At 42.2% G+C, this 15,635-nt stretch overlaps 1 protein-coding gene across 8 annotated transcripts in view; it reads right to left on the bottom strand.

Moving 5' to 3' along the window:
- Nucleotides 1–15,635, bottom strand: part of cep112 (centrosomal protein 112) — a 577,437-nt gene that overhangs the window by 466,723 nt on the left and 95,079 nt on the right. For all 8 annotated transcript variants that reach the window (XR_011954852.1, XR_011954853.1, XM_072558882.1 and 5 more), the window contains exons 7-8: nucleotides 4,883–4,930; nucleotides 4,657–4,734 (exon numbers count right to left, since the gene is read on the bottom strand). Coding sequence is in view for 6 of the 8 variants with exons in the window: in XM_072558882.1 (XP_072414983.1) it covers nucleotides 4,657–4,734; nucleotides 4,883–4,930 (126 nt within the window). In the remaining 2 variants the exon portion in view is untranslated. The remainder of the gene's footprint in view (nucleotides 1–4,656; nucleotides 4,735–4,882; nucleotides 4,931–15,635) is intronic.

Genomic DNA, 15,635 nt, shown 5'->3' with positions numbered 1-15,635 from the left:
GAATGATGTTGCAAAACTTGAAAGGGCTCAGAAACGATTTGCAAGGATGTTGCCAGGGTTGGACAGGTTAAGCTATCGGGAGGGGTTGAATAGGATGGGGCTATTTTCCTTGGAGTATCGGAGGCTGAGGGGTGACCTTATTGAGGTTTACAAAATAAGCGGCATGGATAGGCTAAATAGACAAGGTCATTTCCCTGGGATAGAGGAGTCCAGAACTAGGGTGCATAGGTTTAAGGTGAGAGGGGAAAGATTTAAAAAGGACTTAAGGGGCAACCTTTTCACGCAGAGGGTGGTGTGTGTATGGAATGAGCTGCCAGAGGAAGTGGTGGAAGCTGATACAATTACAGCATTTAAAAGGCATTTGGATGGGTATATGAATAGGGAGGGTTAGAGGGATATGCACCAAGTGCTGGCAAATAGGACTAGATTAGGTTAGGATATCTGGTTGGCAAGGACGAGTTGGACCGAAAGGTCTGTTTCCATGTTGTACATCTCTATGGCCCTGTGAGAAGGCTAAGTCTTGTTTAAAAGTTAAAGTTCTTAACAGGAATAAGGCAAATTTTGAAGGTATGAGACAGGAACTTTCAAAACTTGATTGGAGTAGACTGTTCACAGGTAAAGGACAACTGACAAATGGGAGGCTTTCAAAAGTGAGATAACGAGCGTTCAGAGGCATTATGTTCCTGCTAGAATGAAGGATAAGGCTGGGAAGAGTAGGGAACAATGGACAAATATTGAGGCTCTCATCGCACATGGGGCAGCACGGTGGCTCAGTGGTTGGCACTGCTGCCTCACAGCACCAGGGACCTGGGTTCGATTCCTGCCTCGGGCGACTGTCTGTGTGGAGTTTGCACATTCTCCCCATGTCTGCATGAGTTTCCTCTGGGTGCTCCGGTTTCCTCCTACAGTCCAAAGATGTGCAAGCCAGGTGAATTGACCATGCTAAATTGCCCATAGTGTTAGGTGCACGAGTCAAGGGTAAATATAAGGTAGGGGAATGGGTCTGGGTGGGTTACTCTTCGGAGGGTCGGTGTGGACTTGTTGGGCCAAAGGGCCTGTTTCCACACTGTAGGGAATATAATCTCACAGCTAATTTACTATAATTCTATGAAGATTTTATGAGCACAGTGGACAACAGGGACCCAGTAGATGTGGTGCATTTAGATTTCCAAAAGGCATTTTACAAAGTGTCACAAAAAGCTGCTGCATAAGATAAAGATGCATGGCATTATAGGCAATGTATTAGCATGGATAGAGGATTGGTTAACTAACAGGAAGCAACGAGTCGGGATAAATTAGTGCTTTTCTGGTTGGGTAATCAGTGACAAGCGATGTGCTTCAGGGATTAGTGTTGGGACCTCAATTATTCACAACTTCCATAGACGGTTGGAGTTGGGGACCACGTGTAGTGTGTCAAAGTTTGAAGACGACACGAAGATGAGTGGTCAAGCCAAGTGTGCAGAGGACTACGAAACTTAGCAAAGGGACATAGATAGTTTAGGTGAGTGAGCAAAGGTCTGGCAGATGGAGTACAATGTTAATAAATGTCAAATCATCCATTTTGATAGGAATAACAATAAAAAGGACTATTACTTGAATGGTAAAATATTACAGCAAATTGCTGTGCTGAGGAACCTATGTGTTCTTGTGCATGTATCACAGAAGGTTGGTCTGCAAGTGCAACAGGTAATTAAGGAGGCAAATGGAATTTTGTCCTTCATTGCTAAAGGAATCGAGTTTAAAAGCAGGGAGAGTATGTTGCAGCTGTATAGGGTGCTGATGAGACTGCATCTGGAGTACTGCATGCAGTTTTAGTCTCCTTACTTGAGAAAGTATGTACTTGCACTAGAAGGGGGTGCAGAGGTGATTCACTAGGTCGATTCCGGAATTGAGGGGATGGACTAATGAGGAGAAACTGAGTAGACTGGGATTATATCCATTGGAATTTAGAAGAATGAGGGGAATCTTATTGAAGTAAATAAAATTATGAAGGAAGTAGAGACAATGTTTCCACTGGCCAGATAACAAGAGCAAGAGGCCATAGACTATAAAATAGGGGGAGCAGATTTAATATTGAATTAAGACGGAACTTCTTCACCCAGGGGATTAAGAATCTATGGAATTCCCCACCCAGTAAAGTAGTTGAGGCTTCCTCAACAAATGCTTTCAAAGATAAGACAGAGGGTGGGTAGGTGAAGCTGAGCCACGAAAGGATCGGCCATGATCTTATTGAATAGCGAAGCAGGCTCGAGGGGCCAGATGGCCTACTCCTGCTCCTAGTTCTTATGTTCTTATATAAGGAGGAGGCATATATTAGGTATAGATAGCTGGGATGCAAATCTCTTCAAAAGTATAAGGGGCGTAAGAGCATTCTTGACAGCAAAATCAGGAGGGCAAAAAGGGAAAATGAGACAGCCTTGGCAGATAAGATTGTGATAACCCAGAGATTATACAAGCACATTAAGAGCAAAAGAGCAATAGAGAGAAAATAGAGCCCTTTAACGATTAACAATGTCATCCACGTGTAGAACCACAAGAGATGGGAGGGATACCTAAAAGCATATTTTGCATCAGTTTTTACTATGAAGAAAGAAATGGCAGCTAGAAACTCAGGGAAATAAAGAGTGAAGTCTTGAAAACAGTCCATTTACAGAAGAGGCGGTGCTGGAGTTCTTAAAAAACATAAAGGTAGGTAAATCTCTGGGATCCGATCAATTGTGTCTCAGGGCATTGTAGGAAGTTAGGGGAGAAATTGTGCGGCCCCTAACAGAGATATTGCCATCATCTACAGCCAAGGGTGAGGTGCCAGAGGACTGGATGGCAGCTAATGTTGGGTCTTCATTTAAGAAAGCTGTGAGGTGAAGTCTGGAACTGTAAACAGTTGCGTCTGACATCAGTGGTGGGTAAGTTGTTGCAGGGGATTCTGAGAGATAGGATTTACATCCATTTGGAGAGGCAAGGGCTGATTTAGAGATATTTCGCACAGTTTGTGCATGGGAAATCATGTCTCTCAAACTTGATTGAGTCCTTTTAGGACGTAAACAAAAAGATTGATAAGGGCAAGGTGGTAGACGTTATCTGTATGGACTCCAATAAAACCTTTGACAAGCTTCTGCATGATAGACTGATCAGTAAAATTAGATCACAGAGGATTCAGGGAGAGCTAGCCAACTGGATAAAAAACTGGCTTGACAGTAAGAGTTGGAGGGTGGTGGTTGAGGGTTGTTTTTGGGACTGGAGGTCTATGATCACCGGTGTTCTGCAGTGATCAGTGCTCGGTCCACTGTTGTTTGTCATTATATAAACATTTTGATGAGAGCTTAGGAAGCATGGTAGTAAGTTTGTGGATGAAGCCAAAATTGGTGGTATGGTCGACAGGGAAGGTTATCTAAGATTACAAAGGGATCTTGATTAATTGGGTTAATGGTTTGAGGAGTGGTAGATGGAGTTTAATTTGGAAAGATGCATTTGGGTAAACAAACAAGGCTAGGATTTATACAGTTAATAGCAAGGCCCTCAGTAGTGTTGTTGAATAGAAACCAAGGGGTTGAGGTACATAGTTCTTTGAAAGTTACGTCACAGCTAGACAGGATGGTTAAGAAGCTTAGCACGCTGCCTTCATTACTCAGACCATTGAGTTTAGGAGTTGAGATATCATTTTGGTGTTGTGCAGGAAGTTAGTGAGACCATTTTTGGAGTACTGTGTACAGTTCTGGTTGCACTACTTTAGGAAGCATATTATTAAATTGCAGTGGGTTCAGAAAAGATTTCGCAGGATGTTACAGACACTGGAAGGTTTGAATTATAAGGATTGGCTGGATAGGGTGGGACCTTTTTCACTGAAGCACAGGTGGTTATGAGGTGACCTTATAGAGGTTTTTTAAACCGTGACAGGCTTAGATAAGGTGAATAGCAGAGGTCTTTTCCCTAGGGTGGGGGAGTTCAAAACTAGGGGGCATAGTTTTAAGGTGAGAAGAGAAAGATTTAAAAGGGATCTGAGGGGCAACATTTTCACACAGAGGATGGTTAAGTATTTGGAATGAACTGCTAGAGGAAGTTGTGGCTGCAAGTACAGATACAAAATTTAAAAGACCTTTGGAAAGAAAAGGTTTAAAGGGATATGGGCCAAACACAGGCAGATGGAATGGGTTTAGATGGGTAAACTTGGCAAGCATGGATGAGGTTCTGTGCTGTATGACTCTCTCAGATGGACCCATTTCCCTTCTTACGTATGTGTAAGCAGTCCTTCAGAGACATGCAGATATATTGTTTTCTTCTATATTAACACCATTCTGGAATCGTCCACTGATTGTGGAATGAGCAAGAGGGAACAACTCTATTTCATAACAATTAGAGTACTGCCCAAATCTGCCCCCAGCTCAAAACTCAACTGAACATGAAAATAAAGAGTAGGTTCTTCACTTTATAACAGTTAGAATAAGCCCAAAAACTCAAAATTAAGCATCTCCCAGAAATATCACTTTGCACATTCTTACAACCAAAGTCATCACCCTGTACCGACAATATTCAAACACACCCATGTCACGTTCCTGCTCCTAGTTTGTCTAGCTCTATCTGTTCTTCCCTAAAGGGTGACTGGATATCGTTTGCATGTTTGAACTACAGTAAGCATTACAACATCATGTATATTCTTACCTCTTTTTCATGCATTTGAATCAGAGTCTGTTCATTGCAGGATGTGCTAACATTTCCGAGGTTTGCTTTAGGCAAAATCTACAGAAGGAAAATAAAAGTAAAACAAGGCGCTCAGTAATAAAACAGAAAGCATTGGAGAAAAGCCTTCAAGAAACACATTTTCTTATTATGAGTCTCTTTATTTTCCATACCCATAGCCATAGCCATTTGGGAATCTAACACCTACCGGAGACAGAGGTATTGGTTGCTCTCTTAGATATCTGGGGTTTACAATCTGAAAAAACAAAAATAAGAATTATTATTGATCATGGAGGTCTTATTTTTTCTTTTAACTTTCAAACACAAAAACACAAAACAGGTGACTTGAAAAAACTGATCACCTAAATATATTTCTCTAAGTCAATCAAGCCTGCATTCAGAATTGTTTAGTTTTACCATATTGATGTTACTTGAGGCCTGGTTACACAACACTGCCAACTTTTTTTTAAAATGAGGAAGCATGCTATAAATCCAAGTCACCTCGTTTATGTCTAATCCGGAAATGTAAACTGATCAGGTAACATTGAACAAACTCAGGATAGTTTCAATCCTCGGAGTTTTAAATCATGGGATTGGACAGTTTGTTGTGTTAGTCCAGCACAGAGAGATCTCAAGATGAACATAGCACACCTTTCAGTTCAACAGATAGAAATTGTATAACCCCTTCAAGTTGTGGTCTAGTGCTAAACTGCGTCATATTCTTCCATACTGGGCCATATGGAAATGGCACAGTGTAGATGTGGAACTGAGGGAGAAAGTCAGTTCTATTTGCTCCACCAAAAATCCTGTCTGGAGAGTTAAGACACTATCAAATGGTAATCTTTAAGGAGTGATAACAAATATCAGTATTATTTATTAGCCTATTTCTGTGAGAAATTATTTTCAGAAACTGACATCCATTGCTAATAAACCTGATGATAAAACATTTTATTCACTGCACTTCCTCCAGACACGAATGGGGATGTGAAAGTAGCCTGTGGAAATCAAACAATTCAGGTCTCAATATCAAATGCACTGAGATGATTCAGTTGCTCCCATTCCAACTGAATTAATCAGGGAATTGACACCTTGTCCATATATGGATGGATACTAGTCGCCACTAAGAATTTGTGATGAACATTTGTTTTCCTATTTCTTGCATTCTTTCATTTGAGCAGCAAAAGACATTGACACTGTTGGTACCAATTAGGAAAATGACAAATTTCCTACCAAGACAAAGACAAACCACAGAGCAATTAATTACTCATTGAAACACTTCGATCAAGTACACATTGATCAAGCTTCATCATAGGTTTAGGATCAGAAATTACTGTTATGGTGCATGATTAATAGGTCCCAACAATGTGCATGTCTGCTCCAGAAACTCACAGAGACAGGCAAATAAGTGGATAAAAAGTAAAAACTCAATTTCACTTTCTTGTCAAAATTAAATCTTGACAGTGCTGTTAAATTAATTAAATTTTAATACAGCCACAATGAAGAAACTCACAGATTAACTATGGGCCACATGATTCACAAGTTAGTCAAAATTAGTAGCATACATATAATTGTTTCATTAGAGCCATAGAGATGTACATCACGAAAACAGACCGTTCACTCAACTCATCCATGCCAACCAGATATCCCAACTAATCTAGGCCTATTTGTCAGCACTCAGACCATATCCCTCCAAACCCTTCCTATTCATTCACCCATCCAGTTGCCTTTTAAATGTTGCAATTGTACCAGCTTCCACCACTTCCTCTGGCAGCTCATTCCATACACGCACCACCCTCTGCATGAAAACGTTGCCCCTTAGGTCTCTTTTATATCTTTCCCCTCTCATCCTAAAACTATGCCCTCTAGATCTGGACTCCCCCACCCCAGGGAAAAGACTTTATCTATTTATCCTATCCATGTCTCTCATGATTTTATAAAACTCTATGAAGTCATCTCTCAGCCGTCGACGCTTCAGGGAAAACAGTCCCCGCCTATTCAGCCTTTCCCTATAGCTCAAATCCTCCAAACCTGGCAACATTCTTGCAATCTTTTCTAAATCCTTTCAATTTCACAACATCCTTCCAAAAGGAAGGAGACCAGGATTGCACGCAATATTCCAATACCGGCCTAACCAATATCCTGTACAGCCGCAACATGACCTGCCAACTCCACTACTCAATAGTCTGATCAATAAAGGAAAGCGTACCAAACGTCTTCTTCACTATCCTATCTACCTGCGACTCCACTGTCAAGGAGCTATGAACCAGCACGCCAAGGTCTCTTTGTTTAGCAACACTCCCGAGGACCTTACCATTAAGTGTATAAGTCCTGCGAAGATTTGCTTTCCCGAAAAGCAGCACCTTACATTTATCTAAATTAAACTCCATCTGATCAAGATCCTGTTGTAATCTGAGGTAACCTTCTCCACTGTCCACTACACCTCCAATTTTGGTGTCATCTGCAAACTTACTAACTATACCTTCTATGCTCATATCCAAACCATTTATATAAGTGACGAAAAATAGTGGACCCAGCACCAATCCTCCAGTCTGAAAACCAACCCTCCACCACCACCATCTGTCTTCTACCTTTGAGCCAGTTCTGTATTCAAATGGCTAGTTCTCCCTGTATTCCATGAGATCTAACCTTGCTAACCAGTCACTCATGGGGAAACTTGTCGAACACCTTACTGAAGTCCATATAGATCACATCCACCGCTCTGCCCTCATCAATCCTCTTTGTTACTTCTTCAAAATACTCAATCAAGTTTGTGAGACATAATTTCCCACGCACAAAGCCATGCTGACCATCCCTAATCAGTCCTTGCCTTTCCAAATACATTCTGTCCCTCAGGATTCCGTCCAACAACTTGTCAACCACTGATATCAGGCTCACCAGTCAATTATTCCCTGGCTTGCCCTTACCACCTTTCTTAAATAGTGGAACCACGTTCATCAACCTCCAGTCTTCTGGCACCTCACTTGTGACTATCGATGATACAAATATCTCAGCAAGAGACCCAGCAATCACTTCCCAGCTTCCCACAGAGTTCTAGGGTACACCTGATCAGTCCTGGTGATTTGTCCACCTTTGTGCGTTTCAAGACATCCAACACTTCCTCCTCTATAGTATGGACATTTTAAAAGATGTCCTATCTATTTCCCCACATTCTATGTCTTCCATATCCTTCTCCACAGTAAATACTGATGCAAAATACTCGTTTAGTATCTCCCCCGTCTCCTGCAGCTCCACACAAAGGCCACTTTGCTGATCTTTGAGAGGCCCTATTCTCCCCTTGGATTCTCCTTAACCCTATTTGCCAAAGCTATCTCATGTCCCCTTTTTGCCTTCGTGATTTCCCTCTTAAAAATACTCCTACTGCCTTTATACTCTTCTGAGGATTCACTCGATCTATCCCGTCTATGCTGAACATATGCTTCCTTATTTTTCTTAACCAAAACGCTCAATTTCTTTAGTCATCTAGCATTCCCTATACCTACCAGCCTTTCCTTTCACCCTAACAGGAATATACTGTCTCTGGACTCTTGTTATCTCATTTTTGAAGGCTTCCCATTTTCCATCTGTCCCTTTACCTGCAAACATTTGCACGCAATCAGCTTTTGGAAGTTCTTGCCTAATACCATCAAAATTAGCCTTTCTCCAGTTTAGAACTTCAGCTTTTAGATCTGGTCTATCCTTTTCTATCACTGTTCTAAAACTAATAGAATTATGGCGCTGGCTCCAAAGTGCTCCCCCACTGATACCTCAGTCACCTGCCCTGCCTTATTTCCCAAGAATAGGTTAAGTTTTGCACCTTCTCCAGTAGGTACATCCACATAGTGACTCAGAAAAGTTTCTTGTACACTCTTAACAAATTTCTCTCCAACTAAGCCCTCAATACTGGCAGTCCCAGTTGATGTTTGGAAAGTTAAAATTCCCTATTACTCCTCAGTATTAAAATAATGTTTTGACATAAACTGAAGCATGGCTTAATCATCCACGGAATTGCTTGACAGAAACTGGACCACCATTTTGAAGCCTCTTCTCCTTGTGCAGTCATTGGGAGAAAACTTTTGAAGCCTCACCTTTGGTGCTTTTTAATTCAAAGTTCTGAAAATGTTTAGTTACATGAGTAAAGAACACAAAAATGTTGAAATATGTTTAGATCTTTTGTATTGCCCAACTGAGGTTCGGGTTGGCAGTCAGGAACCAAAGGGAAGTGGGAATGGAGAAGATTGCATTAGCCACATAAAAGACTTGGATGAAATTTCAGAGGAGCTTAAATATAATGAAATATCCTTTGACTGGTTCCTGCAACATAAATAATTCTTATCCACAACAGATTGATAGAAGTCAATACATTCCCATCATTTATCAATGTTTCAATAAAGTATTTAGTACATGTGACTGATGTACTTGGTTAAATCAATGCTGTACAGTATATTCGCATTATGTGGCTAGAAGAGAATTAATCCAGATATGCTGTTATATTTTTCTTCAGTATACAAAAACTCAGGAATAATCACATTCACCCAAAATACACATGCACTTTAATCTTCTGGGGTATTATTTTCTTAAATTGAAAAACGAATATGTTTTCTTCTGTGGTTCTCACTGATTAGTCATTTGCTAAAATGGTGGGTAACATGGGTGAAAAATGGAGACTCTATTACCATGGAAATACCATAAGACACTGGATGAAAATAGTAGCTATTATTGTGATCAGCTAAGTCAGAATAATCACTCCAGGAAATGAGCAGAAAGCACACTTCACCATTTTTGAGAAGCTCCAACGGTACATAAAATGGTAAAGGGTTGAGGCTGAACTGCAACAGTGTGCTTCAGGCAATTTGTGAACCGATACTCTCAGCGCTCATGGTGAAGCAGAAGCATCATATTTATTAGCTGAACAGAAGCCTAAATGCAAAGGAGTGCTGAGCCTAATATATTTCCATCAGAATTCCAAACTTGGTTAAGAAAGACTGTTAAGTTGCACAGAGAATGGTGGTATGGGTATGTGAAGTAAATATCCAAGCATATTTAGTCATATCGAATGCAAGAATCGTGAGTAAATCCAAAATTGCTGTCTTAAATATAACAGAGTCATGCACAAATCAAAAAGGAATTCAAGCAGAATGTCTTAAACTAGTGAGTGGTTCAAATGTGCGCCCAAGGCATAATTTGAGTGGAGCAGCATACACACATTTAATAGGATACTGAGCAAGAAAGATATGGACAGCTATGTTGATACATGGTGCATTAACACCACCGCGTCCCAGCGAGGCCAAATGGCCCATGTCTATGCCGTGCATTTTATGTTAAAAAAACTCTTTTAATTAAAGTCAGCAGGTACAATTAAAATGATGTCAGTATTGGACAACTGACAGTGATTAATAATCCCTTGAAGAAATGCATTGTTTTCCCTATTATTGTGACTTCGAATAAATTTCAAAAGCTCATGTTTTAATTTCTTCAGTGTTCTTAAACAAAACATATTATTATTGGTTTCCTAATGTCATGTTGCTAATCATTTTCCATTTCTTGACAAGGGGCAACAGCTTTTATAAATGGCAAGTCCTGGCACATTTATTACTGAATTGTTTGCTGTCAACAATGGCCAACATTTTGGACTCTTAAACCTAGACTAGGGGATCATGTCTCAGGATACGTCGTCAGCTATTTTATGGCCAAGATGAGCAGGAACCTCTTTACTCAAATGTTGGAAACTCCTGGAACTTTTCAATCGGATGGCTATCGATGCTGAGCATATTCAAAGCTGAGATGAATAGATGTTTAGTTACTTCCCATATCGGGTGATATGAGAATATGGCAGAAAATGGACTTGAGGGCTGAAGTTCAGCCAAGATCTTTACCAAATGGTCGAGCAGGCTTGAGCGGTCAAATGAATTACTCCAATTTCTTGTACTTTTATGCTGTCAATTGTGTGTTCTTCTTCTCAGGTTCAAAATAGTGATAGCCTTTAAACTCAGAACAGAAGAAATCTTGATGCTAATTCTTAAGTCAAAATTAAGAGGGAAAGTCTTGCTGAGATGGACACCAAGTGAAAACAAAAACTGGTCAACTCAATAACTAAGGGTCCAGCAAATGCTCAGTTTGTTCCACATGATCCAAGACCAACAAAAGGGCTTTGCAAAGAAAATGCAACAAAGGAGAAGCCAAACCAAGATTATAAATTTATTTCAGCAATTTTTCGAATCAGTTTCAGTGGTTTGTCAGTGCTTCTGGTCATCCTGAAGCTTTTGATACTCATTTTTCAGGATGTTTTATACCTGTCCCAGTCACAAAATCTAAGACCTCAATACTTAGTTGAGGAGTAAATTATTTATTCCAAGTTTAAAAGTGTTGTTATCCCAGGTGCATCCTTTCCACCATCACCACGTCAGATCATGTAATTATCTATAGCCTGGCAAAAGCAAGCTCAGCACATGTGACATTCACTATAATGCAATGGGAGAGCTTGTTGGAAAACAATGATCAATGTTTAACAGACAGTGGTTCTCACATCATTTCTCGATGGCTATGAAACATAAGCAACTTACTAGTGTTACTGAAATAACTGCACAGAGGCCATTTCCCGTCTCCAAGTCACCCTTTATTTGCTAGTGCACAGTACACTAGCTGCGGCCAGACAGCTTGGAGTCAGTCCTCAATTGAAGATATTCTAATCTCCCAGTTGTATGTATTTTTTCCCTTACCGAGGAGATTCTAATCTTTTGGTTATATTTCTTTTCTCTCCTGGTTATATTGGTCAGCCAAGGTTCTCCTGATTGGCCCAGGTTAACACCCTAATTAGGAACCCCATGGTTAATAAGGTTCACCTGGTTCCAATCACTGGAAATACTATCAGGTCTGGTTCCTTTGACTCAGACTCAGATAGAGGTGGCATGTATCAGACCGTGATCCATCTCTTGCATCCGAAACGTCTCAGAGTTTCCTCCTCTTCTTCCGGCAGTAACATTATCGAGGCTGCATCCATTTCAAGCTCAGTTTCCTCAACACTAGGTGGATGGGGAGCACCTGCTGTTTCTGAAAAGCCATCTGGCTGTTGAGAGGGGTCAGGTATGTTTTTCTCCTGCCCCATTTGCAAGGTAACAGCTTTCAGGTGATCCGGTGTTCAGAACTGTATCACCTTTCCAAACATTTTAAGTGACAGGACCTGCCTCGTGTAAATCTCACACTTATACAAGGCCATTTCCATGATTCCGGCACCAAACTTCGTCCCCTGAATTAAATCATCTCTTTTGCTTAGAAGAGGCATTTGGCCAGCACTGATGTACATGCTGCCATTTCACCCTCCGAGACCGCCACCACCACCCCCTGCCCCCAACACCACCACCATTTAAGCTGGTGCAGAGTCTTTTCCCCTTCAGCAACTCTGCCAGAGCTATCCTTGTTGTTGAGTGTGAGGTAGTCGTGCAATCAAAGAGAATCCAGGACACTTCAGTATCAATTGGCACTGTAGGCTTCTCCTTTAAGCCTGCTTTCAACGTTTGGACCGTGCTTTGCGCAAGACCATTGGATGGATGGATGGATGGATGGATGGTATGGAGGTGTCCTTATGTGCTGAATGTCATTGGATAATAGGAAATATTCGAATGCCCTGATGATAAATGACGTCCTATTGTGAGTGACCAATAATTCCAGGAGTCCATGTATCATGAACAATGCTCGCAGCTTCTCAATTGTCATCCCTGAGTTTGCTGAATGAACTTTATGTACGGTCAACCACTTTGAATGGGCATCCACAATGACCTGGGACATTAAGCCCATGAAAATACCAGGATTGTTGACATTTAACTGAGTTCACGGTTTACCCGGCCTTTCTGAAAAATGTGGGGCCACCATTAGTGGCAATTTTTGTACTTTTTGGCACACTGGGCACTGCTCGACCAAAAGAGTTATGTGGGCAATCAATCCTGACCACCAGACATAGCTTCTTGCCAGCATCTTCATCTTGGAAGACCCCAGAATTATTGGTCAAAGACAATAGGGCGTCATTTCAGGTTGAGTTCAGCCAGTACCTGGCAGCTACCTTTACTCAGGACAATCACCCTTGCTCCCCACAGTAACATGCCATCCCCTACAATGAACTGGTCCAGAAAGGCTTCAAAGCTGAAAATGTGTTGCTGGAAAGGCGCAGGTCAGGCAGCATCCAAGGAACAGGAAAATCGACGTTTCGGGCATCAGCCCTTCTTCAGGTTGCCCAAAACGTCAATTCTCCTGTTCCTTGGATGCTGCCTGACCTGCTGTGCTTTTCCAGCAACACATTTTCAACTCTGATCTCCAGTCCTCACTTTCTCTTCCAGAAAGGCTTCAATCCTGGTTGCGATGGCTCTTCTGTTTCCCCCATTGCCACCAGATGTTTCAGTTTCTCTGGGACAGGATTGTTTTGGATCCACAGTTTGACATTGTCCACGGTGACTGGAAATGCGTCCAGAAAGTTTAAAACCAAAACAGACTCTTCCAGGGGAGGCACCACCGGTGTAGTATTTTGCCATTGGCAGGCAGCTAAAGGCATGAGCCACTTTACCTCCCAAATGAGGGTTCTAAATTGAATCGGTACACGCTGAGAATAAGGGCCCAATGCTGAATTCTGTCAGAAGCTATGGGTGGTATCACCTTGTCGTCCTTCAGTAGACTGAGCAGGGGTTTGTGATTTGTTACTATGACAAATTCCCATCCATAAAGGTACTGGTGGAATTCCTCACACCAGTGACGACTATTAAATCTTTCTTCTCTAACTAGGCATACTTGCGTTCGGCATCAACCAGAATCCGGGAAGCATACACTGTCAGGCATTCCTCTCTGTTGGGCCACCAGCAAGCCAATAATACCTCAAAACCGTATGGGGACACATCACATGTCACCATCTCTTGTTTAGAATAATAATGTGCCACACCTTAGATGATAACAGCTGCTTTTTCACTTCCCTAAAGGCTACTTCTTGTCTATGTGACCATTTCCAAGGTTGACCCTTTTTCAATACCAAGCATAACGGTCCCAAGATGGAAGCCAAATTACGAATGAGTTTTCCATAATAATTCATCAACTCGAGGAAAGACTTAAGCGCTAGTACAGACGTGGGAGCTGGGACTCCTTTGATCTCCATTCACTTTCTCTTCTAACAGGTATAACTTAGTTTTGTTGACTTTTGAACCAAAGTAGGTCATTTTTGGGTGTCTGGAACACATTATTTTTCCTGACTTCTGCCTCTGCTTCTGCCAGCAAAGCAAATGGCACCAGGCAGGCCTTGCAAAAATCTCGGAATTTTGTCCCGGTCAACATGTAAAGTGACTTTGGCCCTTTTGATAGTCCCAAACCCATTCTGAAATATTCCTGGGTATTTCACTAGGACTTCACAAAGGCAGCCATTTTCCAATTGAAAAGTATTGAGCCAATCTAGGCGAATCCTGCTCAACCAATTCCACCCAATGGACCCAAGCCTTTCACTGCCATCAGTGGTAACTGCACCAACTACTTCTCAGAGGAGACTTGAACTGAAGTTGTACCCTTAATCTCCAAAAGTTCCCCAGTCTGGTTGAGGCCTTGCACAAAATTAAGGATTGGAAACATAAGTGAATCTTATTAAAGATAGATTCCACAATCACAGATACAGCTGCACCTGTATCAACCTCCATGGGAACTGGATGGCCATTTAACCAAACGTTAATTTTAAGCGGTTCCAATTTCAATGCCACTAAGCAATTTAATTGTTCTTACCCACATGTAGGGGTATTTCCAGGGTGTGAACTCTCCTAGGCACGGCCTATGGGTTTTCTTATTCAAGTCAGGGCTTGTAGGAGTCTTTTGCTGTCTCAAGTCTGCATACTGGCAGTGAATAAAACAGCTTGTCGGCTCAGATCCTGAAGAACTGTTTAGCCATTTGGCCAAGGCTCAACTTTGTTGTGGGGTTCTACTGTGGGCTGTCCTGGAGTTCCTCTGCTTAGAACACCCAGCATGAGGTTCTACGATTGTCTAGACTCAAGTGGTGTTCCCCAAGCTCAATTAGACAGGTGAGGGTATTCACTTCTACTGGGATCCCATTCTTGTGGCTACTGAAATAACTGCAGAAGCTAGTTCCCATCACCAAGTCACTCTTTATTAGTGCACAGCCAGCTTGGAGTCAGTCCTCAACTGAAGAAGTTCTAATCTCCTAGTTATATTTTTCTGTTTTTTTTCTTTTTTTCTTCTTTTTTCTTCTTTCTCGTGCCCTTCTCTCCATTTTTTTTTAATTTAACCCCCACACTACTGCCTAACTGCGGTAGTGCTTATTTTTTCCCCAGCACCCATGGTGTGTGTGTGCAGGTGTGAGACACAGTGAAAGACACAAAGTGTACGAATCTGTATTCAATTTCCACCACCAGGAAGACAGGAAAGACACCCGAGTGGCCAGTGACAAGCACTGCCCTTCAAACCACAGGGCAATGCTGTGTGAGCAAAACAGTGAAGGGGAGGGTAGGGACTAAATCAAAATAGAGTTGGAGGGAGAAATGATGCACTCCACTCCCTGCGGCGCCCACCTCTCCCTGAACGACTCCAGGGTGTTGGTGGACACCGCGTGCTCCTTCTCCAAGGACACCCGGGCTCTAACGTAACCCCGGAAGAGGGGCAGGCAGTCGGCCCTAACGACCCCCTCCACGGCCCACTGCCTGGACCTGTTGATGGCCAGTTTGGCCAGGCCCAGGAGCAGACCCACGAGGAGGTCCTCGGACCTGCCCTCCTTCCTCCGTACCGGGTGCCCGAAGACCAGGAGCGTGGGACTGAAGTGCAGCCAGAAACAGAGGAGAAGGTTCTTAAGAAAATCAAAAAGGGAGTGCAAACGCCCACACCCAATGTATACATGGTCCACGGACTCCACAGCGCCACAGAACAAGCAGTTGGGCTGGGAGTCCGTGAACCACCGCAATCTGCGGTTGCAGGGGACTGCTGCGTGCAGCACC

Source organism: Chiloscyllium punctatum, chromosome 39 (genome assembly GCF_047496795.1).
Source record: "Chiloscyllium punctatum isolate Juve2018m chromosome 39, sChiPun1.3, whole genome shotgun sequence".
NCBI lineage: Eukaryota > Metazoa > Chordata > Chondrichthyes > Orectolobiformes > Hemiscylliidae > Chiloscyllium > Chiloscyllium punctatum.
The sequence above is the reverse complement of the archived record's forward strand: the minus strand, read 5'-3'. Positions and strand labels throughout refer to the sequence as shown.